The sequence below is a fragment of the Scyliorhinus canicula genome, chromosome 5 (assembly GCF_902713615.1).
Source record: "Scyliorhinus canicula chromosome 5, sScyCan1.1, whole genome shotgun sequence".
Lineage (NCBI taxonomy): Eukaryota > Metazoa > Chordata > Chondrichthyes > Carcharhiniformes > Scyliorhinidae > Scyliorhinus > Scyliorhinus canicula.
This window is the reverse complement of record NC_052150.1, coordinates 142,686,976-142,702,085: the sequence shown is the minus strand read 5'-3', so window position 1 is coordinate 142,702,085 and position 15,110 is coordinate 142,686,976. Positions and strand designations below refer to the sequence as shown.

General features: G+C 45.6%; 1 protein-coding gene across 1 annotated transcript in view; it reads right to left on the bottom strand.

Moving 5' to 3' along the window:
• The window catches only part of pdia4 (protein disulfide isomerase family A, member 4), a 49,379-nt gene that overhangs the window by 29,063 nt on the left and 5,206 nt on the right, over positions 1-15,110 (bottom strand). Inside the window, exons 2-3 of the mRNA XM_038797778.1 lie at positions 3,285-3,456; positions 1,717-1,922 (exon numbers count right to left, since the gene is read on the bottom strand). Coding sequence (XP_038653706.1) covers positions 1,717-1,922; positions 3,285-3,456 — 378 coding nt within the window. The remainder of the gene's footprint in view (positions 1-1,716; positions 1,923-3,284; positions 3,457-15,110) is intronic.

The following is a 15,110-nucleotide window of genomic DNA, read 5'->3' as shown; positions in this document are numbered from 1 at the left end:
CCAAAGTTCTTCAATGTCCTCACACTCCACAGTACCTTGCCAATTCCATCACCTCCTCTGGTGTGCAGAAATAATACTCGCTTCTGGAAAGTCACCCACAGATGACTTCATCACCTTGTTAAAGAGGCCAGCCTTAACCTGGTTAAACTGGCCATTCTCTTCGCCAGCTCTGCTCCCGGGTCCTGGTACATGTGCAGTTCGCTCCCTTCCAGGGTACATTTCCTGGTCTGCCTCGCCCATTGAAGGATCCTCTCCCTATCCAGAAAGTGGTGCAACCACACCACAATCGCCCTCGGTGGCTCGTTCCCCTGCAGACTCACCACCCTGCATGCTCCGTTGACCTCCAGGGGCTGGTAAAAGACCCCTTCTCCCATCAATTTCTCTAGCATCTTTGCCACGTACGCCCTAGCCTCCGCACCTTGAATGCCTTCAGGCATCCCGACAATCCTAACATTTTGCCTTCTGGAGCGATTCTCCAGGTCTTCCACCTTCTCCCTCAGCCTCTCGCACATCACTCCCATCTCAGCCATCAATGGGACCAACTGCTCCTCGTGCTCCCCCACTTTCTGGATCGCCAGGCCCTGGGAGTCCAGCTTCTGCTCCACTTGCGCAATCCCAGATTTAAGCGATTCCACCACCTTGGCGAGGTCTTCCAGGACCTCTTTCCTCTGCTGCCGAAACTTATCACGGAGGAACTCTATCAACTGCTCTGTTGACACTGGGCAGGCAGAGCAGCCCCCTTGCTCGCCACCATCTTTTCCTGTGTCGCACCACGAAGACTCTCCTGCTCCAGTACCTCTTTCCCTCTTGCACCACTCCTAATCAGTGGATCCATCCACCAGCCACACCAGAGTAAAACATTCCTCAGGTAATCCTGCACCTCTTGCTCTCAAATACTTTGCCCGTCAGATGGTGAAAAGACCAAGAAAATCTGCAACACTCACTCCATGGTCACCACCGGAAGTTGGCAAATTTTGTTTTAACATACCTTCATGACAAACTATTATCGCAAATTGTTAATATTTCAATTTTCCTTCTTGCTTCTTCCGTTTTGAAGGCAAACTAAGGTGTAAAGCGGAAGTTACACTTGTCCGAATTAATTTAACATATAATCCTCGTATTCATGAGAAACAATTATGTCACAAGATAAAACCAAGACTCAAAATAATAGAATTAGTGATAGAATACTTAATGCATTGAAAGAATCCATTTGGCCCAGTGGGTATGTGCTGGCTCTCTGCAAAAGCAATACACCTAGTGTCATTCCCCTGTGTCAAGAACCAAAGAAATGCTGATGTTTCAGATGATGTGCTGAGGCAGCGATGGAGCCTGGCAATATTATGACAAATAACATGACAGATTAGGCATATGCCCAAAATAGTGTAATTTGCCTCAAGAGTTTACATCCTTCATCCAATGTGCTGAGACTTTTTGGCAAATTCAATAAAGTTTAGTGCCTCTGCTTGGAAAATGGCAGTGGTTTATTATAGAAGCATGTTACTTTGAGACCATAAAGCACCCTTCTAAGATGTACTGTACCAGAATAACAACTGCTTTGTCATGGTGCATGAAGTATCAAAGACTTGCTTAATTAAGTAGAGCTTTCAGACTGATAAATATTGTATCCAACATATAGGCTTCAGTTTGTTGCTGCAAAATTCTACTATGCACTCATTTGAAGTTTGTATTTAACAAGTAACCAGAAAATGTTCTTACCATCCTTTGACAATGTTCCTTTGTAGTGAACTGGCTGCCCATTTTTCACAATTTTGAATGTGGGGTACATAGCAATAGAAAATCGCTGACCCAGGCCAGACTGTGATAGGCCGTCAATTTTGGCAACAGGGATGGGAGGATCATATTCTTTCAGTTCACTGGCAATCTTTTCATATGCTGGTGCAAAGTCTTTACATTGTTCACACCTGTAGAAGAACAGAAATGGTGAATCCAAGAAATTAACCTCATGCTAAATGCAAGACAGAATTGAAAAATTGTGGCATTAACATTCCAAAATGCTGGCAATATTTCAGACTTCCAAAAAGTATAAAAAACATGTTTAGCACCCCCAGAACACTCCAAGTCCAGCCATTAAATGCAATTTACACACAATAAACTTTCAAAAACAGAAATGTGATAAAGACCAGATGATTTGTTCTAATTATGTTGATTGAGGGATACATAGTGGCAAGGAAACAAAAGATATCTTTCCCTCATCTTCAAATAGTGCTGTGGGATTTTCTCATGGCCCTCAATTTGTTCATGTTGTACATGTGTTTTGTCGCATCTGAAATATGGCACCTCAGTGCAACCCTCCCTCAGTACTGCACTGAGGGTGCCAGCCGAGATATCTCCAAGCCTTTGAAGTGAGACTTGAATCCATGACTTGAGTCGGTCAAGAATGCTACCCACCAAGCTATGGCGGGCATTCAAAAATCTGGTCTGAACAGATTAATTATGTAAATTCCACAAAAACAACTTTTTAAAAAACTCATCCAGTTGATGGCAGATTAAGCTTAATGTAGTGAAGTGTGATGTGTTGCATTTCAGAAGAGAAAATTAAGACAGGTAGTATAAATTAAGTGGTTAAATTTTAAATAGGGCATAGGATAAGAGGCTCAAATACACGATCTTTAGACGGTTGTAGATACGGTGGATACAGCTGTTAAAAAGCCTATGGATTCTCAGCTTCACAATCAGAAAAACGTATTGTACAAAACAAATTTATGGTAAATTTATAATTCATTGATTAGACCTCAGTATACGACATTTTAGACATACTTCAGAAGTGAGATTTACCATAATGGTACAAGGGTGTTGAAGGGATTTAGTTATTTGGAGAGCCCAGAGAGCTTGATTATTATGCTTAGAGCCAAAGTTAAGGGAGATTTAACAAAAACGTTCAAATTTATGAGGGGTAGAAAACACATAGGAAGAAAGTTTGCACTAGCAGAAGGATTAGTAATCAGAACATAAGGATTTAACATAATTGGCAAAAAGAGTTAAGAAGCAGATGAGTTCTTTTTTTAAAAACAGTGATGTTTCGGAATGCACTGCTTGAAAAGCAATGGGGAATAGCAACTATTTTCAGTGCTATGGTGAAGTGAAGAGCAGGGCGGGGGGAGCTATACCAGGCAGACACATAGGATCATCATCATGTGGCATAATTCTATGAGAACCTTTACGGTCAAATTGTTTACTTTTTTGTAAATATGAAAAAACATACTCTTAACAAACTTCTTTGCATCAATAAACATGGATTTTGTTTCATTAAAGTATACACCTACCAAGGTGCATGAAATTCAACCAGCACAGTTTCTTTGTCTGCAATGAAGGAATCATAGTTTGCATCTGTCAAAATCCAAACTCCATTTTCTTCCTTGACAGATTCATCATTGTCCTCTTCCTCATCGATATCTTCATCATCTTCTTCTTCTTCTCCTCCGCCTCCATCAGATTCTAGAAATAGTAAACAATTTTCACCGCTGTGCAAGGATACTAACATACAAACCATATGCTATGACCACAGCCAATGCTCATCGCTGATGTTATGGGCCAGGGTTTAGAGAACCCCAAATTGTATCATGGAGTTCCCCTGACCCACAACATTTAATAGATTGCAGTATGAGGAGCACACGGCCCACTCTACAGGTGTGGTACAGCAGAAATGGAAAAGTATTTTTAAAAAGCAAAATAATGTTTATTCTACGAACTCAAGTTAACCTTTTTAAAACAGTGAACATCTTAGCAACCATCAATTCAAATACAACCCCCCAAAAACTACAACACTAAGTAATTCCTAAAGCTTTCCGTTTAACATCCAAAAGACTTAAGTACCTTTTACCAGAAGCACATTAGGTTTACATTCACTACTGAGAACATTTATAATTCTGAATTCACCAAATGATCGAGAGATAGTCTTTTGATGGCAGAGAGAACAGCAGTACACCTGTTTGGTCTGACTTCAGCTCCAACACTGAAGCCGAAACTAAAACACACACTGCTCAAAAACGAAAGTAAAAATCTGACAGCCCAGTTCTACCCACACTCTGACATCACTGCAGTAATAAACACCCATTTCTTAAAGGTACTCACTGCAGATATTTACATACACACCCATTTATAACACCCATTTCTTAAAGGTACTCTCACATGACACCTCCCCCATGAAACGAAACATCAACTTCAAGATGGTTTCATTTTTCACTATCCTTAAGAAATGCACACAGTAAATATACTTTTTGTTAAAAAAAACAACACATGCAAACAGGTACAATAATATAGTCCATTTTTGTTCTTCCTTCAACTGAAATCCTTCGATTGACAGTCTCTTTGAACAAGGAGGTTGATCATCTGCATGATCCGTCCATTTCTCTACTCCTCGGCATTTCTCTTTAAAGTCAGATTCTTTGGTTCAATTTGATCAGAGTCCCTTGCAATTCTCCAACACAGGAGAATTGATCATTACAGCTTGCAGGCAGTCAAATGCCTGTTGAAACTCCGCTGTCCACTGACATTTTCGACGTTTCTTCAGCAAGTCCACCAGTGGAGCAACCACACTACAAAACGTTGGCACAAATTAGGATTAGGGTTCGGTCAAATCCACTCATGCCAAGAAATTGCATTATTTCCCTTTGTCTGGAGAGTTTCGGAAACTCCTCAATATCTGTCGGTTTCACATCCCGTGTGACCATTTGACCCTGCCCAATTGTATGGCCAAGGAAAGTTACTTGGGCTTTCCCAAATTCACTTTTGGCTAGGTTTTTCACCAAACCCACCTCCTGAAGTTGATCGAATAACTCCATCAGATTGTTTAAATGTTCTTTCCATGTCTGGCTGAAAATTATCAGATCGTCGATGTATACTGCACAATTGAGTAATCCTGAAACAACTTTGTTAGTTAACCGTTGAAATGTGGCTGGGGCGTTTTTCATGCTAAATAGCATAACTTTGAATTGGTAAATACCATCTGGAGTCACAAAAGCTGAAATCTCCTTCGCCCTTTCGGATAAAGGTACCTGCCAGTAACCTTTAAGTAAATCCAGTTTGGAAATAAAAGCTGATTGTCCCACTTTATCCTCCAAACGTGGGATACGATAAGAGTCCGTTTTTGTAACTGCATTAACCTTTCTATAGTCCACACACAACCATGGGCTACCATCTGGTTTTGGTATCATCACTATGTGTGAGCTCCATTGGCTGCAACCCATTTCAATTATGCTATTTTTAAGCATACTCAATCTCTTTGTTAACCTGTGCCAATTTTAAAGGGTTAGGTCTGTATGGATGTTGTTTGATTGGAACAGCATTTCCCACATCTACATCATGTATAGCCATTTTAGTACTTCCCAATTTATCTCCATAAACCTGCCCATGTAATATCAATAACTCTTTCAGGTCAGTTTGATTTTCCTCTGGAAGGTAACAACAATTTCTCCCAATTTTTAACAACATCTTCATTTTCCAATTTAATTTGAGGTATGTCAAATTCAAAGTCATCTGCATTTAGTTCGTCACTTTGAGTTAGAATCATTAAAACCTCCTTTTTCTCACCTTCCCTTTCAAAGTACCTTTTAAGCATATTCACACGACACACTCGGTGAGTCTTCCTTCCATCTGGTGTTTTTAACCACATAATTCACCTCACTTAATTGCCTTTCAATCTGATAAGGTCCACAAAACCTAGCTTTTAAAGGCTCCCTACCACTGATAACAATACTAAAACTTTATCTCCAATGGCTAAACTACAAACTTTGGATTTCCTGTCTGCTACGCGCTTCATCACGTTATGCAACTTTTAAATGTTATCATCTCGCCAATTCACCTGCTCTATTTAATCGTTCCCTAAAATTTGACATGTAATCCAATAATGTAATTGATGATTTCTCACTCACCAATTTTTCCTTATTCAATTTAAGTAGTCCTCTTACCTCATGACCAAAAATTAATTCAAAAGGACTAAATTTGGTTGGTTCATTAGGTGCGTTCCTAATTGCAAACAGTACGAACAAAATTCCTTTATCCCAATCCTCTGGATATTCCTGACAATAAGCTCTCAACATTGCCTTTAATGTCTGATGCACCTTTCTAACACTCCCTGCGATTCTGGATGGTACGTAGTTGATTTAAATTGTTTTATTCCTAAGCTATCCATAACTTCTTTGAATAACCTGGAGGCAAAATTTGATCCTTGATCCGATTGTATTTCTGTGGGTAGTCCATATCCAGTAAATAATTTAAGTAATTCCTCCACAATCTTTTTAGCTCTAATATTATATACTGGAATGGCCTCTGGAAACCTAGTGGAGACATCCATTATCGTCAAAAGATATTGATTCCCACTTTCGTTTTAGGAAGCAGTCCTACGCAATCAATTAGGACCCTTGGAAAATGTTTCTCAAATGCTGGAATGGTTATTAAGGTCACTTGTTTTATCACCGCTTGAGGTTTCCCTATCACTTGACATGTGTGACATGATTGACAAAATTTAACTACATTCTTTATGTAGTCCAGGCCAATAAAAATGTTTCTGGATTTTAGCTTTGAGTTTTCCTGATTCCCAAATGACCTTCCATTGGTACATCATGTGCAACTCACAACACCTCCTTTCTATACCCTACCGGCAATACTACTTGGTGAATGACTGCCCACTTTACATCTGCTGCATATGTAAAGGTCTCCATTTTCTCATCAAGACATCACTTTTACGGTAATAACACTCAGGTAAACACACAGAATCCTCTTCAGTGTATGCACCCTCATTACATCCGTTTTATTTCTATATCTTTTTGTTGTAACTCCGTCAATTTTCCTGAACGAAAAATATCCGCCTCATCCTCCACCCGTTCTTGTTCTTTTTCAACCAGCTGATCAAAAATTGTTTCTGATAATTGCACTTCAACTTCATCTTCACTCTGATTTCTCGTCTCGTCTAGACTTCGGTTTTTGGGCTCTTTAAGGGCCCGTAGCGGTGCTGGTTGGACTTTTCCCGGTGTGGGAACACATCCACTGCGCTTTTCTGCCGGTGGATGGACTGGACTAGGAGTGGAGCAGTTAAAAAATCGGCTTTGGAGCAGAGAAAGGTGCGAGGCAGGAGAAACAAGATGGCGGCGGGCTGGGAGCCGGCAGCGTGGGCGCAGGAGCAGTTTCAGAGAGCTGAAGGCTGAGCTTTTGGAACCGCTTAAGGCCTCGCTGGACAAGCTCACGGCGACTCAGACGGCCCAGGGTGTCAAGATCCGGGAGCTGCGGCAAAAGGCCTCGGAGAGCGAGGACGAAATCCTAGGCCTGGCAGTGAAGGTGGAGTCGCATGAGGCGCTCCACAAGAAATGACAAGCGAGGCTGGAGGTGGAGGAGAATCGCTCCCGTCGGAAGGACATGCGGATCCTGGGCATCCCGGAGGGGCTGGAAGGTTCGGACTTGGGGGGCCTATGTGGCTGTGATGTTGAACTCGCTCATAGGCGCGGGGTCATTCCAGGGGCCCTTGGAACTGGAGGGTGCCCATAGAGTGCTGATGAGGAAGCCCAAACCGAATGAGCCGCCCAGGACGGTGCTGGTCCGTTTTCACCGCTTCGTTGACCGTGAGTGTGTGCTGAGATGGGCGAAGGAGAGGAGCAGCAAGTGGGAGAATGCAGAGATTTGGATTTATCAGGACTGGAGTGCGGAGGTCGCAAAGAGAAGGGCTAGTTTTAATCGGACGAAGGCAGTACTTCGCAAGAAGGGGGTGAAGTTTGGCCTGTTACAGCCGGCACGCCTCTGGGTCACTTAGGAAGACCGCCAGCTCCACTTCGATTCCTCAGAGGATGCCTGGGCCTCTGAAGGGGAACTGCTGGCGATGGAGGGAGTTGGGAGGAGGGTCTGCCACCGTGGGGAACGGTCTTGGGGGGTTCTGCGGGCACGTGGTGAGCCGAGGGAGAGCTATGGCTGACCGGCGCAGAGGGCGGTGGAGGACTCCCCTGATTCGGCTGGTCACATGGAACGTGCGGGGGCTGAATGGGCCGGTGAAGCAATCCCGGGTCTTGGCACACCTGAAGGGGCTGGGAGCGGACGTAGCATGCTCCAGGAGACGCACCTTAAGGTGGTGAACCAGGTGAGGCTGAGAAGAGGTTGGGTTGGGCAGGTGTTCCACTCGGGGCTAGATGCGAAGAATCGAGGGGTGGCGATTTTAGTTGGTAAGAGCTTGTCATTTGTGGCGTTGAGTGTGGTGGCGGATAGCTGTGGCAGATACGTAATGGTGAGTGGTAGGCTTCAAGGGGAGCGGGTGGTTCTGGTTAATGTGTACGCCTCCAATTGGGACGATGCAGGTTTCATGCGGCGAATGTTGAGCCGGATTCCTGACCTGGAGTCGGGGGGCTTGATTTTGGGAGGGGATTTTAATACGGTGCTGGACCCAGCTCTGGATCGTTCGAGGTCTAAGACGGGCAAGAGGCCTGTGGTGGACACAGTGCTGAGGGGGTTTATGGATCAGATGGGTGGGGTAGATGCTTGGAGGTCTTTGAGGTCGGGAGTTCTCCTTTTTTTCCCATGTCCACAAGACTTATTCCCGGATTGATTTGTTTGTACTCAGCAGGGCGCTAATCCAGAGAGTGGTGGGGGCAGAGTATTCGGCGATAGTTATATCGGACCACGCTTCGCATTTGGTGGACCTGGAGCTGGGGGAGGGGAAGGATCAATGCCCGCTGTGGAGGCTAGATGTGGGACTTCTGTCAGAGGAGGGAGTATGTGGGTGGGTCCGTAGGTGCATAGAGGGGTATTTGGAAGCTACTGATAATGGGAAGGTGCAAGTTGGGGTGGTCTGGGAAACGTTGAAGGCGGTGGTTAGAGGGGAGCTGATAACTGTTCGGGCGCACAGGGAAAGGGGGGAGAGGGAGAGGTTGGTGGAAGAAATGGTAAGGGTGGACATGAGGTATGCGGATGACCCGGACGAGGGGCTTTTGAGGAAGCGTCGTAGTCTCCAAGCGGAGTTCGATATACTGACCACCCGGAAGGCGGAGGCGCAGTGGAGGAGGGCACAGGGAGCAGTATACGAGTACGGGGAGAAGGCAAGGCGGATGCTGGCCCACCAGCTCCGGAAGCGGGAGGCAGCGAGAGAGATAGGGGGAGTTAGGAATATAGGAGGGAACCTGGTGCGGGGTGCTAGGGACATTAATGGGCTGTTCAGGTCATTCTACGAGGAGCTGTAACGGTCGGTGCCCCCTAGGGAGGGGGCGGGATGAACCTCTTTCTGGACAAGCTGGAGTTCCCAAGGGTGGAGGAGGAGCGGGTTGAGGGGCTGGGAGCCCCAATCGAGTTGGAGCCGCCGATGGGGAGCATGCAGACAGGGAAAGCACCGGGACCTGATGAGTTTTAAAAGAAATTCTCAGACCTGCTGGGCCTGCTGTTAGTGAGGACCCTGAATGAGGCGAGGGAGGGGGGGGTGGGCTCTGCCCCCGACGATCTCCAGGGCAATAATTTCACTGATTCTGAAGCGGGATAATGACTCCCTCCAATGTGTCTTAGAGGCCGATCTCGCTCTTCAACGTGGACGCAAAGTTGTTGGCTAAGATACTGTCCAGGAGGGTGTAAGATGTGGTCCCACTGGTTGGCCATGAGGACCGGACGGGGTTTGTGAAGGGGAGGCAGCTAAATGTCAATGTGCGGCGGCTACTCAAAGTTATAATGATGTCAGCGGCGGATGGGGAGGCGGAAATAGTAGCATCGATGAATGCGGAGAATGCCTTCGACAGGTTGGAGTGGAGCTACCTGTGGGAGGTGCTGAGGAGATTTGGGTTTTGTGAGGGATTCATTAGGTGGGTGAAGCTGCTGTATAGTACTCCGTTAGCGAGCGTGGTGACAAACGGGAGGAGGTCAGAGGACTTTTGGTTGTCCCGGGTGCCCCTTGTCTCCCCTGCGCTTCGCGTTAGTGATTGAGCCCCTGGCCATGGCGCTGAGGGATTCGGAGGGTGTCCAGATAGCCAGGAGCTGGGGGGCCCTTCATAGGCTAAACTTTGAGGCTGGTGGAACAGATGGAGGAGTAGTTCAGGAGGTGGGATGCGTTGCCACTCTCCTTGGCGGGCAGGGTCCAGTCGGTTAAAATGACGGTACTCTCGAGGTTTTTGTTTCGCTTCCAGTGTCTCCCCAGGGCAGCACGGTAGCATTGTGGACAGCACAATCGCTTCACAGCTCCAGGGTCCCAGGTTTGATTCCCGCTTGGGTCACTGTCTGTGCGGAGTCTGCACATCCTCCCCGTGTGTGCGTGGGTTTCCTCCGGGTGCTCCGGTTTCCTCCCACAGTCCAAAGATGTGCAAGTTAGGTGGATTGGACATGATAAATTGCCCTTAGTGTCCAAAATTTCCCTTAGTGTTGGGTGGGGTTACTGGGTTAGGGGATAGGGTGGAGGTGTTAACCGTGGGTAGGGTGCTCTTTCCAGGAGCCGGTACAGACTCGATGGGCCGAATGGCCTCCTTCTGCACGGTAAATTCTACGATGATCTTGATCCCAAAGGCCTTTTTTAGGAGGGTGAATAAGAGTATTCTGGGGTTCGTGTGGGCGCTGAAAACACGAGAGTGAGGAGGGTATTCTTGGAGTGAGGCAGGGAGGTAGGTGGTTTGGCGTTGCCCAACCTGTGTGGGTACTACTGGGCTGCAAATGTGGCGATGATCCGTAGGTGGGTGATGGAGGGGGAGGGTGCCGCATGGAAGAGGATGGAGGTGGCGTCCTGTGTGGGCACGACTTTGGAGGCACTGGTGACGGCCCCGCTCCCCCCTGCAAGGTATTCGACGAGTCCACCAGTAGTGGTGGCTTCCTCAAAATTTGGGGCCAGTGGAGGTGGCATAGGGGGGGGAAGTGAAGGCCTCAATCTGGACGCCGTTACAGGGCAACCATCAGTTTGCACCAGGGAGAATAGACGGTGGGTTTTTGAGTTGGTATAGGGCAGGCGGGGGGACCTCTTCCTCGACAGGAAGTTTGCCACTTTAGAGAAGTTGGAGGGGAAGTGGGGTCTTCCCCACCGGGAATACTTTCAGGTATATGCAGGTTAGGGCGTTTGTTAGGCGGCAGGTGGCGGAGTTTCCGCTACTGCTGCCAAGGGGGGTGCAGGATAGGGTGCTCTCGGGGACATGGGTAGGTGAGGGTAGGATCTCGGCAATTTATCAGGTGATGCAGGAGGGGGAGGAGGCCTCAGTGGAGGAGCTGAAAATGAAGTGGGAGGAGGAGCTGGGGGAGGAGATCGACGAGGGGACGTGGGCAGACGCCCTGGGGAGGGTGAATTCATCCTTTTCTTGCGCTCGGCTCAGCTTAAGTCAGCTGAAGGTACTGCATAGGGCGCATATGACTGGGACCAGGTTGAGCCGATTCTTTGGGGGTGAGGACAGGTGTGGAAGGTGTCTGGCAGTCCCAGCGAACCACACCCATATGTTCTGGGCGTGTCCAGCTTTGGAGGGTTTCTGGAAGAGGGTGGCGGGGATCCTGTCGAGTGTGGTTGGCTCCAGGGTGGAACCGGGCTGGGGACTCGCTATTTTTGGAGGTGGCATCGGAGCCGGGAGTGCAGGTGGCGAGAGAGGCTGGTATTCTGGCCTTTGCGTCCCTAGTAGCCCGGCGCAGGATCTTCTTACAGTGGAGGGACACGAAGCCCCCAAGCCTGGAATCCTGGATCAGCGACATGGCTGGGTTCATTAAACCGGAGGGGGTCAAGTTTGCCCTGAGGGGGTTGGTGCAAGGGATTTTGGTGGTGGCAGCCTTTTCTTGATTTCCTGGTGGAGTGTTAGAGTGTGGTCAATATCAGCAGCAACCCGGGGGTGGGGGCTACCAGTCTGTTCAGGGGGATTGCTTTGTAACTGTGGGTTTGTTACTTTTTTGTTTTTCTTTCTCTTTGTGTTGTTAATTTATTGCTTTGTATGGGGGGGGGGGGGGGGGGGGGGGTGCTTTTGTTTCTGTTTATCTTATTGTTGGGAGAAAATTTGTTGTTGGTAAATTTGAATAAAAATCATTTATTAAAAAAAAGTTTTAACTAGAAGCCAGAGCAGCCTGCAGAAAGGACACTGGAGAGTGAACAACTCTCAACTCTGCCAGGCCATTCTGGCAGGGGTTTGCGGATGTTATGTCCAAGGTGTTGAAAACAAGGGTGGCGCCAAGTCCAGAGGTAGCGGTTTTCGGGGTGTCAGAAGATCCGGGATTCCAGGAGGAGAAAGAGGCAGGTGTTCTGGCCGTTGCCGCTCTGGTAGTCCGGAGACAGATATTATTAGCTTAGAGGGACTCAAACCCCCCGAAGTCGGAGACCTGGTTAATTGACATGGCTAGCTTTCTGTCTGGAGAAAATAAAGTTCACCCTGAGAGGGTCAATCTCAGGGTTCGTCCAGAGGTGGCAGCCGTTCGTCGACTTCTTTAAGGAAAATTAACCATCAGCAAAAAAAAAAAAGGGGGGGGGGGGCTGTGAGGTTAGTTTAGTGTAGAGTAGGGTGTTAGAAAAACTGAGACCTGAGAGAGAGGAAGACTGCTTTTGCACTATGTTTATATTTGTATGTACACTGTTTCTTCTCTTACTGTTATAAAACCATAAATACCTCAATAAAATGTTTATTTTTAAAAAACTTTTGCCAGGCCAAGCTGAACAGGACAAGGGAGTTGCAAAGATGCAGGCATCCTAGGGAATAAGATACACTCCAGACAACCAGGGAAAGAAAGAGTATCTAAGTAGTCTGAAGTTGAGAGAACAGAGACCAAGGTATTGTTCAAAAGAAATCAAGGAAGAGTAAACAAAGTGTTCAGAGTTAGAGGAAATTGCAATATTAGATTTAAATCAGAGTTCGGAGGGAGATGAAATGTTTGATGTCACTTTAATACAGTCTGGGAATTGAAGTTAAAGCAATTGTAATCAGCTGATATAGCTGTTAAGACAAGGAAATCTTAAAGTGGTTGAGAATCCAGGACTGGATTCACTGTTGAAAGTGGAGCGGACACTTTAAAAAAAAATGTAATTTGGAAAACCCGGTCTGGATTTCGGAATGCAAACCACTAAGGGAAAGCTTAATTCTGAGAAAAGATTTTAAAGTGGTTTTGGGAATAGCGTTTGGAAATTCTCATGTGACAATTATCAGGGGGAATTCTGAGCAGACATCCACAAATATTCACTTGGGATTCAGAGTGGAGAGTGTATGTGCCCACAGGCATCTTGTGTGCTTAAAAGGGACACGAGACCATTGTTGATTTAGATATGCTTTGTAATCTGTTTTAATCCTGAAACCTGTGCAATTGTTAAACTGGGGGGAGTAAAGGAATATTGTATCATAATCCAATTTTTTCATATTTAATAAATGTATTTTTCTTGTTAAAAAAAGATTTCTCGTCTCGTCTTAATCTGTGAGTTTGTGCGACCTTGTTAGGACACAATCCGGAAAATCCCAGGATATTCGTCCTTCAACACTTCAGTTGTCTGATTTTCCACTGGCTTATCAACCACAGTGGGCATCACTCCCAGCTGCGATCCAGCTATATTATTACCCAAGATAAACTGTATTCCTGGACAAGATAGTTTCTCTATTACTTCTACTACCACTTCACCACTCTTCACTGGACTTTCCAACCTTACCTTATATAATGGAACACTACTCCTCTCACCCTGAATTCCACATATTACCACCTTTTCTGGCACCATTCTTCCCAAATTACGTAACTCATCTCTTACCATTAAAGATTGACTAGCTCCTGTAGCTCTTAAAATTGTGACTTCTTTACCTGATACACATGAGTAAACTTTACCCACACATGTAAATTTGTTAAAGACATCTAGCACCTTCTTATCAATCATCTCTTGATCAGGCTGTACACTCTTTTGCACCTCCTTCGCTTCACTTGGGCTTTCCTTTACCACTCTAACAAACCCCACTGTCTTATCCTGTTTTACCACATCAGCCTTCCCAGTGCTTTTCTTCAACCACCAACACTTACTTTACATGGCCTAGTTTATTGCAGTGAAAATATTTGTAACTTTTCATGCCTCTTCCATCCTCCTGGATTTCTTTTTTAATATGAGGTACACTCTCCTTATTATCTCCCATCAGATCACCCTTACCACTTGAGTATTTCGCATGTCCTCAGTTTCTATCCTTCACAGGCTGAAACTGATGTCGGAAACCAAGCTTTGATTTATGAACTAATTCATAATCATCTGCTCTTTCTGCTGCTAACCTCGCAGTTTTAACCCTCTGTTCTTCCACACGAGTTCTCACTACATCAGGAATTGAATTTTTAAACTCCTCCAAAAGTATAATTTCTCAGAGCTTCATATGTTTGGTCTATTTTCAAAGCCCTTATCCACCTATCAAAATTACTCTGTTTGAGCCTTTCAAACTCCATGTATGTTTGACTAAATTCTTTCCTTAAATTTCTAAACCGTTGTCTGTCAGCTTCAGGCACCAGTGCATATGCACCCAAGATGAATTTTTTCACCTCCTCATACGTCCCAGATACCTCCTCCGGCAGTGATGCAAACACTTCACTAGCCCAACCTACCAGCTTTGTTTGAATCAGTAATACCCACATGCCCTGTGGCCATTTCATTTGTTTAGCCACCTTCTCAAATGAACTGAAAAAAGGCTTCTACCTTCTCCTCGTCAAACCTTGGCAATGCTTGGACATATTTAAATAGATTCCCACCAAGCCTTCGGCTATGACGCTCTTTACCACTATCCTCATCACTAGCATCTAACTGTACGTTTCCCTTTACGTCAGCCAATTTTAACTGACTGTCATGTTTCATGGCCAATTTCTCACTTCTATCCCAAAATCGCGATCCCTAATTTGAAAATCAGTGCAAGACTCGCCCACAAGAAACATCCTCATCCTATCCACCTAATCAGCACTGCTCATGATGTTATATACTCCAATCAAATCACCTCTCACCCGCCCAAACTCAAAACAAGCCGAGCCTGTCCAACCTATCCTCATAAAGCAACCTACTCATTCGAGTTAACAGTCTAGTAAGCCTCCAATGCATTTAGATCCTGTTAAATAAAGAGACCAAAACTACACAGTATGCGAGATGCCCTTGTATCGCTAAAGCATAATATCCTTACTTTATGTTAAATTCTTCCCGTAATAAAAGGATTACATTGTTTATCCATTTGAATACAATCATGCTG